The sequence below is a fragment of the Acomys minous genome, assembly GCF_964271855.1.
Source record: "Acomys minous genome assembly, chromosome: 3".
NCBI classification, from domain to species: Eukaryota; Metazoa; Chordata; class Mammalia; order Rodentia; family Muridae; genus Acomys; species Acomys minous.
In genome coordinates, this window is record NC_140485.1 from 41,933,043 (window position 1) to 41,955,626 (window position 22,584).

At 42.5% G+C, this 22,584-nt stretch overlaps 1 protein-coding gene and 1 long non-coding RNA gene across 5 annotated transcripts in view; one reads left to right on the plus strand and one right to left on the minus strand.

Annotated features, from left to right (window-relative positions):
- Positions 1-347, minus strand: part of LOC311593193 — a 41,249-nt gene extending 40,902 nt beyond the window's left edge. For both annotated transcript variants that reach the window (XR_014777608.1, XR_014777609.1), the window contains exon 1: positions 1-347. This exon is cut by the window's left edge and continues 152 nt beyond it. This is a non-coding gene — a long non-coding RNA (uncharacterized lncRNA).
- The window catches only part of ELP4 (elongator acetyltransferase complex subunit 4), a 214,318-nt gene extending 192,518 nt beyond the window's left edge, over positions 1-21,800 (plus strand). Inside the window, exon 10 of one of the 3 annotated variants that reach the window (XM_084774341.1) lies at positions 18,463-21,800. In XM_084774341.1, coding sequence (XP_084630467.1) covers positions 18,463-18,594 — 132 coding nt within the window. In that variant the 3' untranslated portion in view covers positions 18,595-21,800. Of the gene's footprint in view, positions 1-761; positions 957-18,462 lie in introns of those variants that run through there. The other 2 variants (XM_084774342.1, XM_084774340.1) reach the window with 2 other exon arrangements.
- The last annotated feature ends 784 nt before the right edge of the window (positions 21,801-22,584 follow it).

Below are 22,584 nucleotides of genomic sequence, written 5' to 3' on the forward strand. Positions count from 1 at the left end.
AGAGAGTTCCTCTTTGGAGTCGTGTCCACCTCCAGTCTGTGTCCCTTAACCAGAGTGCTGAGTCTTTAGCTGCCCCAACACTAGCCCACAGCGTGTAGACAGGGTGCTGGCTCTCTCTGCCCCTCTCTCTGCCCAGTGTGCTCTCAGTCTCCCTCCCAAACTGGGGCAGAAAGAAGGCTGTAGAGGGAGGTATATGTGCAGGGTAGAGGTGAAACTGGATTCGTTTGTAAATGTTCAGTGGTGCTTGAAGTTGGGGTTTCCAGGAGTTACCATGCTTTCTGATATCAAGCAGGAAATGAAAGTTTTCATTTCAGAGAGCTTTAATATCAATTCTTTTCTGTGTTTTACTAAAGCCTTAGCAATTAATTAATGTACAGATTTAGTAAGTATAACACTCAATACACATGCAATAACATGCATCAGCCAGCACTCCCTAGTATCACCTGGCTGTTGGCTTAGTTTGAAATGCTCACCGCCTGAGAGAGGGTGCCTTGTCTGTCCGTGAGAAGTAAGGAGCCCCTTGCTGGGACAGATACTATCCATTCATTATGGACTTAGAGTAAGTAAGCCACATTTCATTTTGTCAAACCAAACACCTACTACCTAGCTCCATTTGTATGGCATCTAACACAACATGACAGAAATGATAGCCCAGCCCTAGGTGCACAGCGAACTGGCGAAAGAAATCAGGGATGGTTTGGCAGAGATAAAACATAAAATTAATTTTGTGTGTATTTTCTTTTCATTCACATTCATACCAGGTAGACTGTGTCAAATACCTACAGTGGAGGAGAGCTTGCTCATGCATGCAGGACAGAGGAAAGATTAAAAGCTCCAGGAAATCAGCTTGCTTCAAGAAACCATTAAAGTGTGCCTGTCCCTCGGGCTTCACAGATGTGTTGATTGTTGCGTTTCAATCATGTAAATATGTTACAGCATAAAGTAACCAAGGTTCCCTGTTACAGAACTGCTCCTGTCTGGGGGTGTGGGGGTGGGGAGGATGCAAGAGGACTAAATAACACACTGTAATGAAATCTGCCTTTGGGCAGCACATGCTTCAGTTCTGAATGCCCAGAAATACTTCGTGAGCACTCTAGGCTGCCTAGCAATGGGGATTTTCTCATTCTGGCGAGCTTGACAAAGTAAATACAACTCTTGAACATAAGGCAGCTCCTAATAAAAAAAAAATAGAAAAAATTAAAAAAAAAAAAAAACAATTCCCCCTTGTAAATACCTACATTTGGCCCCATTAAAAATTCTTTCTTCATACCCAGGAATCAGCAGACCCTTAAATATGGGGATCTCAAAGTAACTAGAGAGTAGTTGGGAGATTTAGAGCTGTCAGGATGTTTTACATCGCCACTGCCACTGAGCACTTCATACACCATCTCGGGGCTTTGGAGAATGATGTTCTGCATACACTGTGGGCATTATACAGAGAAACACTCTGGCCATTATGCTCTCGGGAGTCATTCGCTTGCAGCCAAAAGGAAACCAACGCATGTTCCTGAGTATGCCATCCAAGGTATAAAGATGCATGCTTGCCACATTTCTGGCTGAAATAGTACTCCTCCAGAGTTGCCAGATCTGGAAGTTTAACTAGTGGACTAGCAGTAACATGCTTACCTAAGCTATTTGGAAAACTCAGATTACAAACATCTCATTTGTGCCTTTTCACATCTTAGGATTCTAGTCCATAGCTAAGGGTCAGTCATGCCTCTGCCAGCCCCTGAATTGTATCATGGGGCTGCTGCACCTAAAAACCCCTCGTACTTCAGAATGGACCTGGATACAAACATACTCATTTATCTACTAGAAGATCAGAGTACACAGTTTCAGACTGTAGCAAGGAACAGCCTCTACTTTGAACCGTAGTGACAAACTGCCTTTGCTACCACCAGTGCAGTGTCCACATCACATGCTATAAAGGAAGAAAGAAATGGGTGCAAAGGAATTCTTTTGAGATTAGCAGTTTTGATGTATTTCTAAAATAATTCTTTAAGTTTAGCACTCAGACCTAAAACACACAGAGTCCTACCCCCAAGACATCTTACTATTCTTAAGACACCTGGTAAGTAGTCCCCAAAATGCTGCTCCTAAAATTTTTTTCTCCTTTATCTCAACCAGAAAAGGGATTTCTTGGGTAAAGTGCACCTGGGATACTTGTCATAGTGATGTGACAATCAGGGTGCCCCTGCCCTCCTCCCTTTCCTGTGACAACAGTCATAGGCCCTGGGGTTTCTCTCCCTGCGGCCCTGCACACTCTAGAACATGTGTGCTCCTTTCCTGCACTGTGCACCAGAGCCATCTAGACCTCAAATTAAAGACCAGCTGGGGCCAGGGAAGAGGTAACCAGAGTGAGAATCTCTGCTACACAGTTCCGGAAATATGGATGAGTTTTTGCCGCTTAGGCAACAGAGCCCAGAGGATCACAGGGATGGCAGTCAGGCTAGGCTAGTGAGACTTCACATTCCTGTGCCCTTTCCCAAGAAGCAGCAGGACAGGGAGGGGTACAGAGGGTACATTGGATGGTGGGATGCAAGGGGATACACTGGGTAGTGGAATGTAGGAGGATGCAGCAGGTGGGGGTGTGGTGGGCAGTGTGGTGCAGGCGGGCAAAGCAGGTTGGGGATGCTCAGGAGAAGGTATCTCTCTCTCTTTTTTTTTTTTTCCAACTTTAGGTAACAATTCAAGTTGTATTGAATTGTTTTTCCTAAATGCTTTTTTCCCCCCAGACCAGCACATTAATGGAAATAAAAAGAAAAGGGAAATCTGAAGGAAAAGAAACTCCCTTTAGTTTGTAAAATCGGGGCCAGGCATGATGGCTTATGCCTTAAGTCTCTGCTTTGGAGAAGCTGGGGCAGAGAGATTGCCACAAGTGTGAAGCTAGGCCAGGCTAGTTAGTGCAGGCTACAAAGACAGTCACTGTCTCAAAGAAAACAGGTATAGGAAGGAGAGGAGATAGGAAGGGAGGAGGGGACCATATTAAGCAAAGTTTTCCTGAATTTCCTAGTTCTCTGGATGTACAAAATAGGGGAAACAATATGACTTTTCTGCATCTTAATTGAGAACATGAATGTTTGAACCTATTGGATTGTTTCCATGCAGTCCAGGAGACTCCCATTGCCCTCTTACAAGAAGCACCTGAGTAACTTGTCCCCACACACTCAGTGATGGAGTTTGTACCTCTATAGATGCACCACACAGGACTCAGAACCTCTACCAGGAGAGCAGGCAGGCGGATGCTAATCATGGCATGGAAAGACACATGAGTCGTTTTGTTGCTGGGATTTTCCTTCTGAATTGGAAGAAAGCACGTTCTAAAACAACCTTTGTATGCTGTTTTCTGAAAATGTCTTTCATAAAATACAAATGTTTACAGTAACTATTGTTTTCCATTATTGAAAATATCCATGCATGACCTAATAAGGAAATAATCAATAACAATGCAAAAATGTTTCTATCGCTTCTGTGATAGCCCTTACCCTTTGGAATTAAATCCAAATTAATTCTTATAATTTACAAGCTCTACCAGGACTGCCACCTGTCTCAAGCCACACTTAACCATTTTTTCCCTTTGTCTAATGCTCCAGAAAAGATGGGATCTTTCTGCCCTTCAAACATGCCAACCTGACTCCTTCCTCATCACCTGAATCTTCTTTCTCCATGTCTTATAAGTCCTTTCTAAAAGTTAAGATCTTAGCACAGATGTATGTGGAGGAATATCTTGAGCAGGTGTAACAACTGCCAATAAAGTACTGTTTAGCCAATCAGCTGGGCAGAAGGACAGGAAGTGGGACTTCCTGGAGAGGGGAAGGAGCAGGGAGTTCATAGTTGATGGTTAACAGTTTGACAGTTGACAGGAGGAGGAGGAGAGAAGCGACCCAAGAAGGGTCAGATTGATTGTCAAGTACTTGGGATATGTGTAAGTTATGAGGATTAGAGTAGTTTATTTTAGTTAGGTTAGTAGCGGTTAAGATTCTGCCTGGTTTGAGCGGGACCCCTGTGCCCAAATCTGCCTATCATAATGTTCTACTTGTAGGCTTCTAGGACCCTCTGGATCCTTCTACTTTGCCATTCTCCCATGCTTCTCTCATCTAGAGTCCCACTAGAATGTCCTCCCCTCTGTCTCAGTTTCCTGGTAAGTGAAGGCTTTCATGGGACATGCCCCTTGGGCTAATATGCAGATATAAGTGAGTATATACCATTTGAGTCTTTCTGCTTCTGGGTTAACTCACTCATTATGATCATTTCTAGCTCAATCCATTTATCCACAAATTTCGGGAATTCCTTGTTTTTAATAGCTGAATAGTATTCCATAGTGTAAGGCACCAGCCAAGGACAATACAGGCGGTAAACATTAAACCCCTACCCAGATCTAGACAATGGACAGAACACTCTCCACAGTAGAGTGTAGAGTGGGATATTACTTTCTCACATACTCTGGTGCCTCACCTTTGACCATGTCCTCTGGAGGGGGAGACCTGGTGGCACTCAGAGGAAGGACAGCAGGTTACCAAGAAGAGACTTGATACCCTATGAGCATATACAGGGGGAGGTAATCCCCCTCAGGAACAGTCATAGGGGAGGGGAATAAGGGGAAAATGGGAGGGAGGGAAGAATGGGAGGATACAAGGGATGGGATAACCATTGAGATGTAACAAGAATTAATTAATAAAGGAGAAAACAAAAAACAAACAAAAAAAAAAGATTCTGCCTGGTGTGGTGCTTGCAGCTTTGAGCACATTTCAGTCTCTTTGTGTCAGTTATCGGCATCCTAGGCCAAACAGATACATTTTTATTATAACAGATGTACTCTTGAGGAAGGTCTTCACCAACTAAAGTAGTACCCACAGCCAGTACTTTGTCACCATGTATCATTTGCTGTCAAGCATCCCTCACGATCCACATGGTCCACATTTAGCTGCTCATCTATGATTTCAATCTCCCCTTTAACTATGGGAGTAGACATTGACCCTTCTGGGGTGAGTCCCATGAAAGCAGGGATCTTGCCTATCTTCCCTTTTTTAAAATCTCTCTATAGCCTGATCCCAGCCCCCTCCCTCCTCTCCTCCTAGTCCTACCCTCACGCCCCCTCCCTACTCCTCCTGTCCTTTTTCTCAGAGAAGGGGAGACTTCCAAGAGGTACCAACCCACCCTGATACCTCAGGTATCAGCAGGACTAAGCACATCCTCTCCCACTGGGGCCTGACAAGGCAGCCCAGCTAGGGGAAAGGGATCTAGTGTCAGGTAATAAAGTCAGAGATAACCCCTACTCCCATTGTTAGGGGACCCACATGTTGACCATGCTGCACATCTGCTACATATATGTAAGTGGTTTAGGTCCAGGATGTGCATGCTCTTTGGTTGGTAGTTCAGTCTCTGTGAGCCCTCATGGGCCCAGGCTAGTTGACTCTGTAGGGCTTCTTGTGGAGTCTTTGACCCCTCCAGCTCCCTCTATCTTTCCTTCTACTCTTCCACAAGAGTCCCCAAGCTCCACCTATTGTTTGGCTCTGTGTTTCTGCGTCTGCTTCCATCAGCTACTAGATGACGCCTCTAAGAAGACAGTTATGCAAGGTTCCTGTCTACAATCATAGCACAGTATCATTAAAAGGGGTTGGCTTTCTCTCGTGGCATCAGTCTCAAGCTGGGCCAGTCATTGGTTTACCATTTCCTCAATCTCTGCTCCATCTTTATCCCTACACTTCTCATAGGCAAGATAAATTTTAGGTCAAATGGGTGGGGTGGTATCTTCCTTCTTCCATTGAAAGAACTACCCAGGTGAAGGCGCTGGTGACTTCAGGCTCCTTAACCACCTGCTGCTAGAAGTCACCCCCATAGACTCCCAGGAGCCTCCTGTCTTGCAGGGATGCCCCACCACCACCAATTTCTGTTCTTTCTCCCGGTCCTCCCCCCAACATTCCCACCCCTGCTCTCTGCACACCTGATCTCCACCCCCATTACCCTCTCCACCCTCTCTTCCACCCATCCCTCAATCTACTTTAGATGTCTATTTTATTTCCTGTTCTGAATGAGATTCAGCATCCTCCCTTGGGCCCTCCTTGGCTTCTTTGGCTCTGTGGATTGTAGCATAGTTATCCTATACTTTAGGGCTGATATCCACTTATAAGTGAGTACATACCATGAGTGTCTTTCTGGGTCTGGGCTACCCCACTCAGGATGATCTTTTCTAGTTCTATCCATTTGCCTAAAAATTATATGATGTCTTTGTTTTTAATAGCTGAGTAGTATTCCATTGTGCAAATTTACCACATTTTCTTTATCCAGTCTTCAGTTAGAGGACATCTAGGTTGTTTCCAGTTCACGAATAAGGCTGCTATGAACAAAGTTGAGCAAGTGTCCTTGTGATGTGGTAGGACATCTTTTGGGTATATGCCCTGGAGTGGTATAGCTGGGTCTTGAGGTAGATCTATTCCCAATCTTATGAGAAACAGCCAGATTGATTTCCACAGACGTTGTACAAGTTTGTTTGCACTCCCACCAGCAGTGAATGAGTGTACCCCTTGCTCTGTATCCTCACCAGCATGTGCCATCACTTGAGTTTTTAATCTTAGCTATTCTGACAAGTGTAAGATGGAATCTCAGAGTCATTTTGATTTGCATTTCCCTGATGACTAAGGACATTAGACATTTCTTTAAGTACTTCTTGGCCATTAGAGAGTCCTCTGTTGAGAATTCTCTGTTTAGCTCTGTACCCCATTTTTATTTGAGTTATTCGGTTTGTTGGTATTTAATTTCTTTAGTTCTTTATATATTTTGGATATTAGTCCTCTGTCAGATGTAGGATTTTCCGATTCTGTAGTTGCCGTTTTGTCCTATTGACAGTGTCCTTTGCCTTGCAAAAGTTTCAAGAGGTCCCATTTATTAATCATTGATCTTAAGGTCTGTGCTGTTGGTATTCTATTCAGGACATTGTCTCCTGTACTGATGACTTCAACGCTATTCCCCACTTTCTCCTCTATTTGATTTAGTGTATCTGGTTTTATGTTGAGGTATTTGATCCACTTGGACTTGAGTTTCATGCAGGGTGATAAATATGGATCTATTTGCGTTCTTCGACATGAAGACATCCAGTTAGACGAGCACCATTTGTTGAAGATGCTATCTTTTCTCCATTGTATGGGTTTGGCTTCTTTGTCAAAAATTAAGTGTCCGTAGGTATGTGAGTTTATTTCTGGGTCTTTGATTTTATTCCGTTGATCAACCTGTCTGTTTTTATGCCAGTGCCATGAGTTTTTATTACTATTATTTTGTAGTATTGCTTGAAATCCAAGATGGTGATACCTCCAGAAGTTATTTTATTGAACAGGATTGTTTTAGCTATCCTGGGGGTCTTTTGGGGGGGAGGGGCAGGGGAGTTGTTTGTTTTTGTTTTTTTCATTTGAAGTAGAGAATTGTTCTGTCCAGATTTGTAAAGACCTGGTTGGGTGTCACCACAACATGAAGATTTGTGTTAAAAATTTGCAGCATTTGGAAGGTTAAGAACCACTAACTTATGTTCCTAGACCATTTGCTTCCTCTCTGTTCCACGTGCAAATTTTCCCCACCAAAAGGGTTGTCTGCATGTAGCTCTAGGGTGTCTTTGCAGGAAACAGATACTGCCTAGTTATTTTATTCAGAAAGAAACTCTATAACAGAACATTGAGGGTGGGTGAAATACTTGGAGGAACTGTAAGCATTACCACCAAACTGGACTCCAGGAAGACAGGAAGGGGAAACTTGAGAGACCCCCACTGAAGCTACTGACTGGACGCACAGCACTTTGTCCACAGTCTTGAAAGGCCCCACTTTTTTTATGTTTTTATTTTTATTTTTTTACTACAACTGATTCTTGACTCTCGGGAAGCAGCTAGTTAGACACCTAAACATTGCTCCAACATCCGCTTCCACAAAGGCTTCTCAACACTTAGGAAGCCAGTGTCTAGTCCCTGGATGCTGATGCCAGAGCAGTCATCTCTTCATCAGTGCCTGCCAATTGCAGTAGTTAACACAGCAGGAAAACTGCTCCTGCTTCTCTTCCACCTTCTAAACCTAGTACACAGATGCATTGAGTTGGATAAACCTCATCCACCTTTTTCCAGCCCCTGCTATGAGGAGGGAACACCAGAAGGCAGTTTGAATGGATACCAAGTGCCTGCTCTAAGACTTAAATCTTACTTTTTGGGATCGCTTTCATTTTGTGAGTAGCTACCTTGAAACCACATGAATTAATAGGCTTGATTGAGAAATTAGCACCCCTTACCTGTCCTTTTTTCTGGCTGTGCCCTTAGAGAAGGTCTTTAAGAAGGCTTAGGGACACAGCCATTATTGGCAGATGTTGCCACCCAGTACACAGGTGCAAGAACATCCAGGTGTTTGCAGACTAGCAAGGCCCCAAATCACCAAGCCTTTGACTAGTTGGCTAAGACTGTGACATTTAGGCAGGGTGCCTCCTTTAACGGAACTATGGTCCTCTCTTCCTAGTGTTTAGTTTTGGCATGAGTTCATCTCTTTTATAGACACTTTTGAAAGAAGCCACAAGAGTCAACAGACACACCAATATTCTAATTTTTTTCAACATTTCAAGGGGAGCCACTGTTTGTTGGGTATAATGTTTGCCTTCCGGGTTATCTCAGATATGGTAAGAACAGCACTTACACTCTGAGATCTTTGGCCTTCCTACCTATCTTCCAACCACCAAATCAAAGCTTCTGAATATCACAGAACTTGGGTATTACATGTGTCATTTGCCAAGATCTGTATTAGTTAACAGTGTGGAGGTTAGGCTGTTTCTTACAGTAACCCAGTGAGAGTGCCTTGGATAGTACAGAAGTCTGTGTCTCTCACATGGACCCAGTTGAGTTGGGCAACCCAAGCTCCTTTGGTGACCAAAAGATCCTAGACACTTTCTGACTTTTTCCTTTTTTCTCTTCAGCACGTAGATTCCATTTTATGACCAGGATACTGCTTCAGCACCTTTCTTCCAGTCTGTTTATACTGAGCATGAACAGCCACGCCTTTGCTATTCCAGGAGCTTCAAAATATGCACACAGACAGCACAGTGCACTCTGGAGTGGACTAACCTCAAAACAAGAGTTGTGTAGGCTTTGTAGCCATCTGGACACGCAATTTAGAGTTTCTGTGTCCCTAGAACATATTCAGCAAAGAAAGACATAGGGTTTTTTGTAACCTTTCCTAGGGGATTGTAGACAGACTCTCATGTAATCCAGGCTAACATCCAACTCCGTATGTAGCCAAGGATGGCCTTGAACAGAGACCTCTTGCTCTACCTCCATAGTCTTGGAATTATAGGTATATGCCACCACTAACTATGAGACTGACACAGATTCTAGATGAATACTGCATTAGCCCTAATTACCCAGTTCATGGGAAACAGACTGGTGAGAGGAGAGGTAGATAGGCCATTAGTCTAAGAGGGAAGGGGAGACAGCGACTACTCCCTTTAAAAAAATACATAACTCACCGTAACATTGGCACAAAGATACAGTGACCAAGATGCACTTAACCTCATCTATAAGCAAGAGAAGCTGTGAAATGCAGCCTTTATTCAGAGAGGCCACGTGACCTTCAAGTAGTCAGGGATATTCTCTTTCTTTCTAAAAAGAATAGATGTTGGTAGTAAACTAGCACTTTCTGCCACACACACATGCCTTTTCAAAAATCACACTGCTGTTTAGACAAGTGACTTCTTCACAGTCTGCTTTCAGAGAGGTGAAAGCAGATTTGGAGGCAAGACAATACTGTCAGTTATAATTGACGGTCAAAATAATTGCACACCTGAGCATTTTTCAATGGGCAGCCAATGTGCAATGTTCCAGCTCTGAGATGTTCTCTAATTTTCAGATCAATCAAGAAAAACAGAAACCAAATGAATTTCTTAAATAAAGAATAGCGTAAAATTATGGCGCTAATTGAAACTATTTTAATCATAAGCCCTAAAAATCAGCTGGACCTTAAGAAAATAAAAACAGAAACCTCAGCATGTGTAGCAGAATATTTTCCAGAAGTACTCAGTCACTACCAAGTGAACACTTTCAAATCCAAAAAAAAGAAACAAGAAGGTGGGGTAGGGGGATTGGTTCTGGCATTGTTTCCACTGGCCAGCCTGGGTATGCAGCGAGTGCACAAGCCATGAAGACTCAGGCAGAAGCATACCACGCGACAGTATTTTAGCTGAATGTAGAATACTTGCAATAAATGTTATGTTGTAATAATAAAATCATTATTGAATACTATAAATGTAAAATATAAAACTATAATAACTAGAGGTTGGAGAGCTGGATCAGTGGGTAAGAGCACTTACCTTGTGAACCATGAGGAACTGAGTTCAAATCCCAAGCAGCTACCTAAAAAGCAAGCATGGCTACATAAGCCTGTACCTTAGCATTGGGTAGCAGAAGCAGGCAGATCCCAAAGTTTGCTGGCTGGCCAGCCAACTAGCCAAACTGGGGCAAGTTTCTAGTTCCGTGGGAAAGACAAAAAGAGGGTGCTGGGAATAATAGAAGAAGACATCCAACATCCTACCCTGGCTGCTCCATGCACACACTCACGTACGTGCGCCACACACATATTCCAAACGCCACACAAAATAATAATAATGTAATTCTATAATAACAGGAGACACTGACATTTTTACTAGCTGAAACAACAGTCTGAAACCTTGTAATAATGATGAATGTATCCAGCCGGCTGCATCCTATTCCCTGTGCCTCTGTTAGGAAATTCATCTCCTCTCTGAGGAAAGGGAAATCTCCCTACAAGATGGAACAAGGAGAACGCTGCTTTACCCTCCCGCACTTTAGGCTCCTGGGGGGAACCAGATAACCGTTTCCTCGGTCAGAAACTTAAAATGGAGCTTCAAGCAGTGAGCTGAGGTTCACCGCAAGTACGTGCTCCCAAATGCTGATGGTCTTGTTATGCAGCCTTTCCTGTAGCCGTGGCTGCGTGCTGATTGTCTCGCTGCGTGCTTGTCCTTCAGTAACATTTGTTCTTCCTTCGATAGTAATAAAATTGTTAAATATTTTTACATACATTTAAACAAAAAGCCTCTTCTGCAGCTCAGTCTGTGCATGTTTAAGTTAAGGCTGGGAGTGAAAGTGACATGGTTAACTTCCAGGTCCTGTCTCTTGGCCACATTTCTCCACGCTCAGCATCAGTTTTGGAGCCAGAAGTAGATCCCTTTATTCAGAAGACAAACAGACCCATCCTTTGTGCTCAGAACTGCCCACTCATGGAAGTAAAGTGGAGAATAAATACACTTCTACCTTTAAATATATATATATATATATATGTATTTCCTTTTACCATGTTTAATTGTTTGTGTGTGTGTACTCATGTACGTATGCACATGCCTGAAGATGCCAGACACATCTGATGCCCTGGACCTGGAGTAATGGGCGGTTGTGGTCAGTGACATTTCTGTTTGCAAGCCACTCTTAGGATGGGAGTGCCTCTGTTGTGACTCACACAGAGTATGATTTCAGAAACCAACAAGCTCTCTGCATGTGAGGGCACCGCCGAGCTGAGAGACTCTGCAAGGCAGTGGGATAGATGCTTGAATTTCACATGTGGTTTTCCCCCTTTGTGTGAAGAAGGAAAAATATCTATTAAAACCCAGGTGGAGGAGCTTCATGTGCTGACATTTCCTTTATTTGCCACTTTGTCAGCAGTGAAGACATGTGCAAAAAAAAACAGATTTTTAAAGTGATATGGATCTTGAACTGCCTTCTGTATTACTTAGTATTCTACTTCTGTGATCAAACACACCATTGCCATTGGCAGAAGCTCCCGAACTTGCCAAGGTGCTTTAGTACACTGTTTCTTTCCATACAGTAGTGACAGAAAGGAGTGCATTGATCTCATCAGATCCTTGCAGATCCCCCAGTCTCCTGTGGAAATGATGGGAGTTCTTACTGTTCCCACATTCTTCCTACCTGCGTAAGGAAGAGTTTAGTTGGGCTCACAGCTCCAGTGCTGGAGTCCGCCCGTGATGGTGGGGAAGCAGGGCAGCAAGCATGAAGCATGGGGCAAACTGGTAGAGAGATGTTTACTTTCAAAGCCTTCTTCCAGCGACAGATTTCCTCCAGCAAGTCTGTACCACCTACCCCTCCCCAAACAGCCCCACCAAAGGGGACCCACGTGCTCAAATGCCTAAGACTACAGTCGACATTTCGCATTCAAACTACCATGGCTTCCTAATCCAGCCATGCACTTAGGCACTGGCTCAAAAGCCAAGCAAGGACTTGTAGGTGCAGCTTTTTTGTGTTTATTTACAGAGCTGCAATGGGGGCAGAGGCAGTATAAACTAAATACTCCAGTTCTGGCTTACTTCCTGAGATCTAGTAACTAAATTGCTGTCATTTACAATAATGTATAGTACGTTACACTTGCAGATGCATTTCCTTGCCCTAGTAAACTCACTTTATTTTTATCATGTTATACTATATATATTTTTCTCAGACCCCTGAAATCTATTTTTTAAACAAAAGAGGTTTTAAATATGTTAGTATAGTACTGGATAATTCACAAAGACTGCTAGTAGCAAAGGCCATAGTGACTGAAGAGGACACCCCCTAACTAGACAAGACTCCTAGTAGAGGGAGGGGCATACCAGCCCACCCACCAAAGCTTCTATCTAACATATACCTTACCTACAAGATGTGTAGGGATAAAGATAGAGCAAAGATTGAAGGAATGAGCAACCAATGCCTGGCCCAACCTAGAACCAACCCCCATGGAAGAGAGCCAACCCTTGAACTATTAACAGTACTCTGCTGTGCTTGCAGACAGGAGCCTAGCAGAGTTGTCCTCTGAGAGGTTCCACCCAGCAGTGTTTCGAAACAGATGGTAAGACTCACAGGCAACATTGGGCGAAGCGTAGGGAGTCTTGCGGAAAAGTGGGGAGAAAGAGGAAAAGATCTGGAGGCAACAGGAGCTCCACAAGAAGACCAACAGAACCAACTAGTCAGAGCACAGAGGGGCCTCCAGAGCCTGAAGCACCAACCAAGGACCATGCATGGACTGGATCTAGACCCCCTACACAGATGTAGCCATTGGGCAGCTCAGGTTTCGTGTGAGTCCTCTAGTAAGAGAATCAGGAGCTATCTCTGATTTGGACTCTGATGCTTGCTTTTTGATCACTTCCCAGTGGCAGGACTGCCTTGCCAGGCCAGAGGAGAAGAGGACATCAGACCTGATGTGACTTGATGAGCTGGGGTGGATGGAAAGATGGGGGGCTCCCCTTTTCTGAGGAATAGGAGAGAGGGGAAAGGAAAAGAGGGTGGGATTGGGAGGAGAGGACAGATGGAGGATGACCAGGATGTAAAGTGAATAAAAAATAAAAAAGAACTCTTCTGCCCTTTCTTATAAAAATATTTGCATATAAGCTCAAAAACAACTTAAGTTTTCTGTTTGGAAACAAGACCCACCCTTAACGAGTAAAGTGCATATGATTGTTAACCATGAACACAGCACTGTATACAGGTCTCCAGAATGTTTTCACTTTGCCTAATTTTATCCATGTTAGAAAGCAATTCCTTATTTTCTCTTCCCTCAACCCCCAGCAATACAGTCTTCCTGTTTTGATAAGTTGGTGTGCTTTGTTTTGTTTTGTCTTTTAACATCTTATGGGTAGAACCAGGCAGTACTGTCTGTGACTAGGTTATTCTACTTAGCACAGCGTCCTCACAGCCACTCAGTTGTATCCTCGTGTCATTTGATCTTCATGGTGGTCTTGTGAGGGGACAGTTATACCTTCATATGGATGAGCACACTGAGCCTCATCAAAGTTCACCCCAAAAATGAAGGGCCAGAGTGGGACTCACACCCCCCGTCACTCCACCTCCACGCCCAGTGCTTTGGCACGGCGGCTTCTGCTTTGTCTCTGGCAGATTTGCAGTTAGAGGCCAGCACAGAGCCCGTCAGGCATGAATCCGTTTTCATTCAGATTTGTTACATTTAAAAGAAAGTGAAAGTGTATTGGAAACTATTATCGAAGATTAATGTTCATGGTTCTGAGCAAAACAAACTGGCTTTCCAGAGAGTATGAGAAATGCGTGAAAGCATCCCTGCCCATCTGCTGAGGGTTAAAATGGACTCTGCCAGCTGCGTCCAGAAAACCAACATTGCCAGGCAGCTTTCTCTAGGAAACATATGAAAAATATAAATTGATTAGACTTACTTTAATGGGTATTTACCTTCAGTTTGTCTCTAATCTATGTATAATCTTCACTCCCTGCCTTGGCCCTTCTGCCTGGGGACTATAGGTGCTGAGCCCAGGTCTGGCAGCCTGGGAGAAAAAGAATTAGGAAGAGACCCGCCAAGCCAGGAAATCCCTCTCTGTGTGTCTATAGGATCAGTTTGTTGCTCACCTAGAAGAGACAAATAGATAGGGGCCAAGCCCAGCAAAAAGTGAGGCAGACTTCAGGTCCTGTCCTTAGAAAGCCCTGGATCCACAGAGCAGTCATGTGTGCTGCTTAGTTCTAGCCTGGGCTTCCTGTGGAATGCAGATGCCTTTGGCAGACGCTTCCAAACCTGCCAGGGTGTTTTAGTACGCTGTTTTCTTCCCTACAGTAGTGGCAAAAAAGAGTGCATTGATCTCATCAGATCCTTGCAAGTTCCCCGGTCTTCTGTGGGAAGTTCTTACTGTTCCCACACCTCTACTTATATATAGACGTGGTACTAAGAGAAAAACTAGGCTTCCAGCCAGCCAGATAGCTTCCCTTCCTCATCTGCACAGCCTTTCCCTCTCAGGATCTGAGGAAACAAAATCAGATCGAAGAAATAGCTTAGGATGAAAGAGCCATTTTTGCTTTGAGTTTTGATTGGGTTCATAATACTGAGATTCATTTCATGCATTCATCCTATTCATTTTTATTTGGGTCTGGCTTTTATTTAAACTGTTATTCAGTTTATATCTAAAAGTTTACCCTCCCTCCAGCCCGCAATTTATCGTAAAGAAGGTCACCATGCAGTGCATCCTCACTAGACAGATCTGGGATGCTGTGGCACCTGGGCATTTACATGTCAAGTGTGTGCAGGCTGTGGAAGCCTCAGAGGAGAGCTCCCTGACACACCTGGCAAGGCTGGAGCCTCAGCTCCTTCCTTTCCTGCTTCATGTCACACTGATGTGGCACACACACCGGGGAGGCTTGTTAAAAAAAAAAAAAAAAAAAGAACAAAACATTCTGCTCAAAATCTATATCTCATGGTGACCACATTCAAGAAGTCAGTGAAAACAAGCAAGACCACACGAGGCACAGATTGCTGAGCCTGCTTTGCGCTTTTTCAGAGGACAAGAATATATAACCAGGTTTACATGAATGTGTTTGGGTACAAGTGACTATTCATATCATACACACACACACACACACACACACACACACACACACACACACAGCCCAAGTTTTTCTGATCAGAGGTAGCACATGAATAATATGTGACTTTTCTTCAAAGCCATTCAACCCAAAAGATTTCCAAGCATGTCACATGTCTCTTCCCCCCCCCCCACCCCCATTGATGGGCATTCAGCCAATTGGCTCACAGTCATTGCCTAGATAAGGAGAGAGAAAAAAGAGGGAGAGTGGGGAGAGGGAGAGGAGGGGGGAGGGGGGAGGGAGAGTGGGGAGAGGGGGGAGGGAGAGGGAGAGGGGGGAGATAGAAAGGAGTGCTTAGACAGTCACTAAGCAAATAGTTGAGCTCCTAAGTTTTATTTTGCTGGTCCTGAATGAACTAAACTTGCTTTCCTGCTTAGATTATCCATAAGGCTGAGCCTTCAAACACACTGTCTGTGTTCTACTGCTTCTCCTACTTCCCATTTTCCTTGTCAGAACTGAAGGCATCACTTAGGTCCCTACCCAGGTCCCCATCTCTGTAAAGGTTTCTCCCTCTGCCCCTGCCTGCCTCATATCCATAGCCTGGAGAGTTCACTAGGGGGTGATTTTCACACTTGTCTTATTCCTGTAAGTGGAGTAGAAAGAAACTAGGTGTGTGGAAGGTGCTATGCTGGCTTCAGAATTCCTCATAGAATCTATTTGCTGAGTTGATTCCGTAAGGGAGCTCGTACCATTTGGTAGGTTCCAGCATTGGAAACACACACTATAACTTTCTCTAAGTTTTCTATAACTCAAACCGTGCATGGATGCTGCTCATTTTCCTCTGTGCTCATCAGCAATGACTATGAGCTCTTAAAGTGAAACATAGATGTAATTAAAGCTCTCTTTCCTTCCTGCTTCTTCTGTGGGCTGTGTCTGTATTAACACTGCAGAGACGTGTGTAGCCTCAAACCCAGGAGCTATGCTTCCCTTTAGGCCACTGAGCCTGCTCTGCTTTCATTTCTGCTTAAAATATATGGAGCATAGATTACAAAGAACAGAGAGAGTCATTTGGAAATAAAGAGATCTCAACTGAGATTCAAGAAACAAGCAATTACTTAATAACCAACAGGCTGGGTGCTGTGGATGAAACGAACAGTTCACTATGAGCAGCCCAGGTTTTCTAGGCCCCTTCACCTCCCTGACATCTTTGTTGACCATTCATCTGTACACCAGTGGTTTTTTCATCTGAAATACATTTGTATTTGAGGCAAACAAATCAAGAAAGAACCTTTCATAAGTTATCTTAAATGTCTTTAAATATTTTGATTATTTACACACAGCTTGTGTTTACATGACAACAAGGAAGCCTATCTTCAGGAAAGCATCTAGCAGGAACATATGCTTGTGAGCAAACATTTTGACAAAAGCAGTCCTAGCCTTTTTTTTTTTTTTTTTTTTTTTTTTTTTTTTTTTTTTTTTACGCCATAGAAGAGGGTTTTCCAAATGAAGGTCTCAGCTAGGTTGCCTATGAGAGAACCCTATCCTGTCTTGCCTGTGTTGCTGCCCTCCTGTTTTATACCTCAAACAACAGGGAGAGTAATCCTTTGTCACCATGGAGCAGTGGTTCTAGAACCCCTGAAGATGCCAAAATCTGTGAATCCCAAAGCCCCTCCTATATGGCATAGTGTTTTCCTGCAATTACACATATCCTCCTATAGACATTAAATCATCTGTGGATTATGATAATACCTAATACAGTGGAAATGCCGTGTGAATGGGTGTTTTGCTATATTGAATAGAGAGTTATAAACGATTTTTAAAAGTCTCTGTGCATGAGTATTTTCCAGCCATGGCTTGTTGATGTGGAAAGTAAACTTCTTCTTCCTTAAATTTGGAGTCGGGGTAGGGTGGGGACAGGAGGACAGGGTCTCACTGTGTAGCCCCAGCTGGCTTGGCTTGGAACTCACTTTGTAGATCAAGCTGACTTTAAACTCACAACAAAGATTTGCCTACTTCTAACTTCCAGCTAAATTTGTGTGTGTGGAGAGAGAGAGAGAGAGAGAGAGAGAGAGAGAGAGAGAGAGAGAGAGAGAGAGAAAGAGAGAAGGAGGGAAGGAAGGAAGGAGGGAAGGAGGGAGAGAGGCTGATAATTAAAATAATTTTATATTCCTTTTTCTCTTTTGTTAGAGGGGGAGGGGTGTCAGGTGAGAGAGGGTTTCTCTGTGTAGCCCTGGCTGCTCTGGACCTAGCTTTGCAGACCAAGCTGGTATGGAACTCAGAGATCCACCTATCTCTGCCTCCCAAGAGCTGGGATCAAAGGTGTGCACCCCCACTGTCTGGCTTATATTCCTTTCAAAACCAAAACAGTCTTTAAAATGTCAGTATCTCCTCCTAATCAGAGTAACGCCTGCAGTTCAGCTCTGGGGATGCATCTACTTTTAAGTCAGCTCAGATCTGGGGGAGGAAAAACCAGGAGAGGGGGCATATTCAAAGCCAAACTACACTTTTGAAAGTCTGTTCCAATGGTAGGGGTTGAGGCAAACCTGCAATAGATGCTGTGCCTAGCTCATCTGTGCATGTGAAAAGCACTGTCGTGCAGTAGCATTGTTCCTCCTACCCAATACTTCCTTGAAAAATATAAGTTCCTAGGAAAAAGTATAGCCGTGAATTAGAACCAGCAGATCAACTTACACATAGGGAGGCAAGCATCTGTGAGAATCCACCATTCCTGAAAAGCTATAGTTGATGAAAATGCATTTTGGGACCCCGGCGAAAACAGAACCAGAAAGATAGAAAAAAACTGCTCTAATTTAATTTTTTTTAATTTGTGCATTTGCATGTTTTCATTCCTATCTAAGAAAGAAAAATCTTAACAGATTTCATTTTGGATTCTGAATACGTTCTACCTAGAATCTTGGTCCAGTTTCTAACCGTAGCTGTAATTTGTAAAAATCTAGTAAGAATGGAATGTGATGATAGTGGCTCCGTCTGAGGGATTGTTTTAGCAGAGATTTCATATGCAAGACTAAATGCTGATCAACAGAGCATAATATTGTATTCTGAAGTGTGCAGGGAAAGCAAAATTAATTTTTTTTTCTTCTTTTCCTTCTCTTGCAATGTGCCACAGCGACTGCATTTGCCTCCAGACTTGTCAGACACAGTGGGCCGTTCAAGCAAACAGGATCTGGCAGAATCCGCTCCGCTGCTGGGCGCAGGCTGTGGCGTGATGGCCGCAGGCAAGAAGCACCTGGACTTCTAGGGTTCCTCCTCAGTCACTGCATGCGGAATCATCTGACACTCTAATTATGATTGCTAATAGCTTATGTAAATATTTTTCTTAATGATTTGACCCTCCAATCTTTGAAAAACACGGGATTACAAAATGGAGCCACCATCCTTCAGTTTGGATTGTTTCGTTGTTTGTTTTTTCCACTAACTTTTGTACAGAAATAATACAGCAGAAATAACATCATTTGACATTTAACTGCTGCTATATCAGTTAAAATACTAGTTAATTTTTAAATAAACACCAAAAAAAAAAAATACCCAAAATACAATGCGCCTTCGAGTGGTCATTAGTGTAAGTGAACTGTAGCAGTGAGGTGACGTGACGTGCGTCTGGTGGTGACCTGCCTGTTACGACAGAGTACGAAACATGGAATTCAAATTGTGTGTGAAGACATTTCCGAATACTTTGTTTCTGAAAAGGTTACCCAAAACTGCTACGGCTTTTTTAAAAGAATGTGAAAAAAAAATATGAAACAACTTGCATTTGTGCACCCTGTTATTTAAAGTGGTGAAGACAGAGATCCCATTTGGGGGATTTAGTCTTACTTACCCACCACAATAGTTAGCACATATAGACTTTGATGGGGGGCACAGAAGAAAGTGGGTGAGCTGCTGTTCCGAAGCTCTAAATAATTGACATCAGCACTAGGAAATTATGTCAACAGACAAACTCAAGATTGAAATTCAAGCTGACGGCCACACTGACGCTGCGGTCCTGGCGATGTGTATTAAAGCCCAGTGAGCAGCTTATGTGCTGTGGGTCTCAGGCAAGGTGAAAAACAGAAATAAACTCAGATTCCCATTGTGCCACCTAAACCCTTTGTTACCCATGAGCACTGGCTGAGCGTGGAAATGAACCTCTAACGTGAACAAATTTTCATGTAAAACACTAGGGTTTGGTGTCATGGCTCCATATTCTTGAAGGATTTGACAAACCATAGGTAAAAAGTAAAACCAGAAAGCAACTTGCATGTATTGAAAAACTCAAGATTTTTAAAAAGATCTTTAACATCTGTTGGCAGAAATTTAATTTCCAAATACATTTTCAAATAAATTCGAATATTCTGAAGCACCTTTAACTAGCATTTTAAGAAGTTTCTTTTTTAATATACCGCAAATTATACTCTATTTGCTCCTGACAACATTGTAGAAAACAAAGACTAGGTTTTTTAAACTGTCTAACCAATATGATGAATGTCAGTCACTTTAAAAAAAAAAGCCCACTGTAGCATAAACACACACTGTATACAGCTCTTATTCAGAATTAGAATAATTGAATCAATGACAGTGATTTGCCAGGATGTCAAATCTCTCCATCATATCCTGTCACTACCAGTTTGTTTTTTGTGATAAAATAAAAAAGACAACTATTTTGTCACCAAGACTTCATTAGCACTAAAAAATCAGGTTGGCTTTTTTTTTTAAATGTCTGGTTTATTTTTTTAATCCCTTTTAATTCTAAAGACACAACTTCTTCCCCATTTTCTTTTCAAAATAAAGTTTCAGAATTGATCTGTCATTTAAAATTAAAGGGCTTTTATATTAAAGAAAAGTACTTTTAAGATTTAAAACAACTTCAAAAAATTGGTTTCCTCCATAGATAATAAATCCTGTTGTACAAGTATACCATGGAAGCCCTGCTGCCCTTTTATGGATTCTGAGTAAACTGAAGTGAATATTTGATTGTTTTAATAACTAACCTTTGCTTTTACATAAGCACACAACACCACAGTTATATGACATTTCACTCTGAAAAGGAAGTGTGAGGCCATCATATATATAAATTGATTATAAAATATTTAATAAGCCATTGGCTTGTTTCTTGGCTCCATCATTTATAAAATTAACAGCTAGCTACTCATAGATGCATGCTTTACAAACAGATAAATCCCCTAGAAATTCAGTGAGCATATTTGAACCCTGAGTCTAAATACAAATTAAACTTTCAAACTTAAAGACAGATTTTTAAACAAATAGAGTGCCTGGGCTTTCCAAAAAGACTGCATCCACCACTTTGTGTTTTTCAGACTCACAGCGTATTTTTAGAAGAAGAAGCTATTGGAAACAGATAGATGGTGTATTTTGTTTAGTTTTGTTCTGTTTTCTTTTCCTCTGATAAAAACCCAGTCTTAAAAATATGTTTTCCTTTCTCTGGAAACTACTTCTTCTCTATTAACCCAACAACTTCCTACATGGAGAGATGGCTCAGCAGTTAAGAGCACTGACTGCTCTTACAGAGGACCTAGGTTCAGTTCCCAGCACCCACATGGCAGCTCACAACTGTCTGTAACTCCAAAATCTGACACCTTTATACAGGTATACATGCAGGCAAAACACCAATGCACATAAAATAAAAAATTTTTTTTAATTTTTCTTTTTAAAAAAGGAAATATTAAATATCAAAGAAAATGTCAAAATGCTAACACGTATTATATGACACTATATATGTACATCTTTCTGATATATTATAGAATATACACTCTATTCATAACTTGTCTGGAATATAAATACTTAAGAACACTGTCAAGTAGAGTATCTAAAATGTCTTTATTTCAGTGTTCCAGTGCATGAACCTTGAAACCCTATACAGCATTCACGTCTTGTGCTAAATCTGCCTTTCCTTAACATGAGGTAAATATTTTGACTACTGTAGTTTAGTCAGATATATGGCTCTGAGACCATCTGAAATTTTTGTTAATAGCTGCTGGACAGGACCATTTTTCTCATCTTTTTTACTTATTCTTTAGCACTACCCCCAGAATCTTCTAGTACTATCACCAGGACAAATAAAAATGCTTCAAAAGTAAAGGCTATTCTACTGTTGATGCCCTGCTTCTTGATTTTAATGACTGGGACATACACATACACCTACAGCAAGGGTGCGTGGGGAAACCCATATTGCCTAAGCCCATCATTGATGTTATCTCTAAGATATCATGTTACTGTGCTCCAAAGATAGTCACCATCAACAGTGTCAGAAGTAAGCAATATAAACCCTAAGGATTTATACTTTGATCTTTAAAAAAATGAGCAAATTAGTTATCTGTGACCAAGGCACAAAAAGTGAAAAGCAGAGGAGTATATCTTTGGCATCAATCAACCAAACAGACACACACATACACACACACACACACACACACACACACACACACACACACACACACAACCAACTTGATACCATTAAGGCCCAGAGCACAAAGACAGTAAAAATGATTAGAGCCATCCTGTGATGGCAAACTGTCACACAACAAAGCTAAATGTTAACACTCTAGGAGTCATTTTTGGAAACCTATTTATGATGTTTTGTTTTAAGTAGGAAGAGGAGATGATGTAAGTGGTGTTGAGAAGCTCACCAACTGGCTTTAGAGAAAGGGAACTCTAGAATTTCATCTCAGTATTAATGTAGTTAGTTTCAACTAGAGCGGCAGTTCTCAACCTGTGGGTCATGACCCCTTCAAGGTCGAACAGTCCTTTCACAGGGGTCGTTCCTGCATATCAGATATCTACGCTATGATTCATAACAGTAGCAAAACTGCAGTTATGAAGTAGCAGTTATAAATATATTTGTCAATAAATCAGCAAGTGAAAATGACCACTAGGAGTCAAAAGCCAACTCCTAGACCCTAGGACCACACAACCTAGGATACGGATAGCTCATCTCTCTAGGGTGCATATGGACAGAAGGCAAGGCTGCTTGTCCTCATCTTGCTGGACCAGAGGCTTGCACAGCATCCCTCCTTCAGGATATACCAAACTGTGCCACTGCGCCCTGGCAGTCTTGACCCTTTGAGGACTTGTATATGTGCCCAACTGCACACATCCAGACCCTCAGCTCTCACATCACTCCCAGAGAGTATACCCAGCATGCCTTGTGCCAGTCTCTGTAGTCTGTGTGCTCTACTTGACAGAGCCACGGGCCAGCACTGGCTGCCTGACACAAGCTCAAATCACAGCCAGTTGG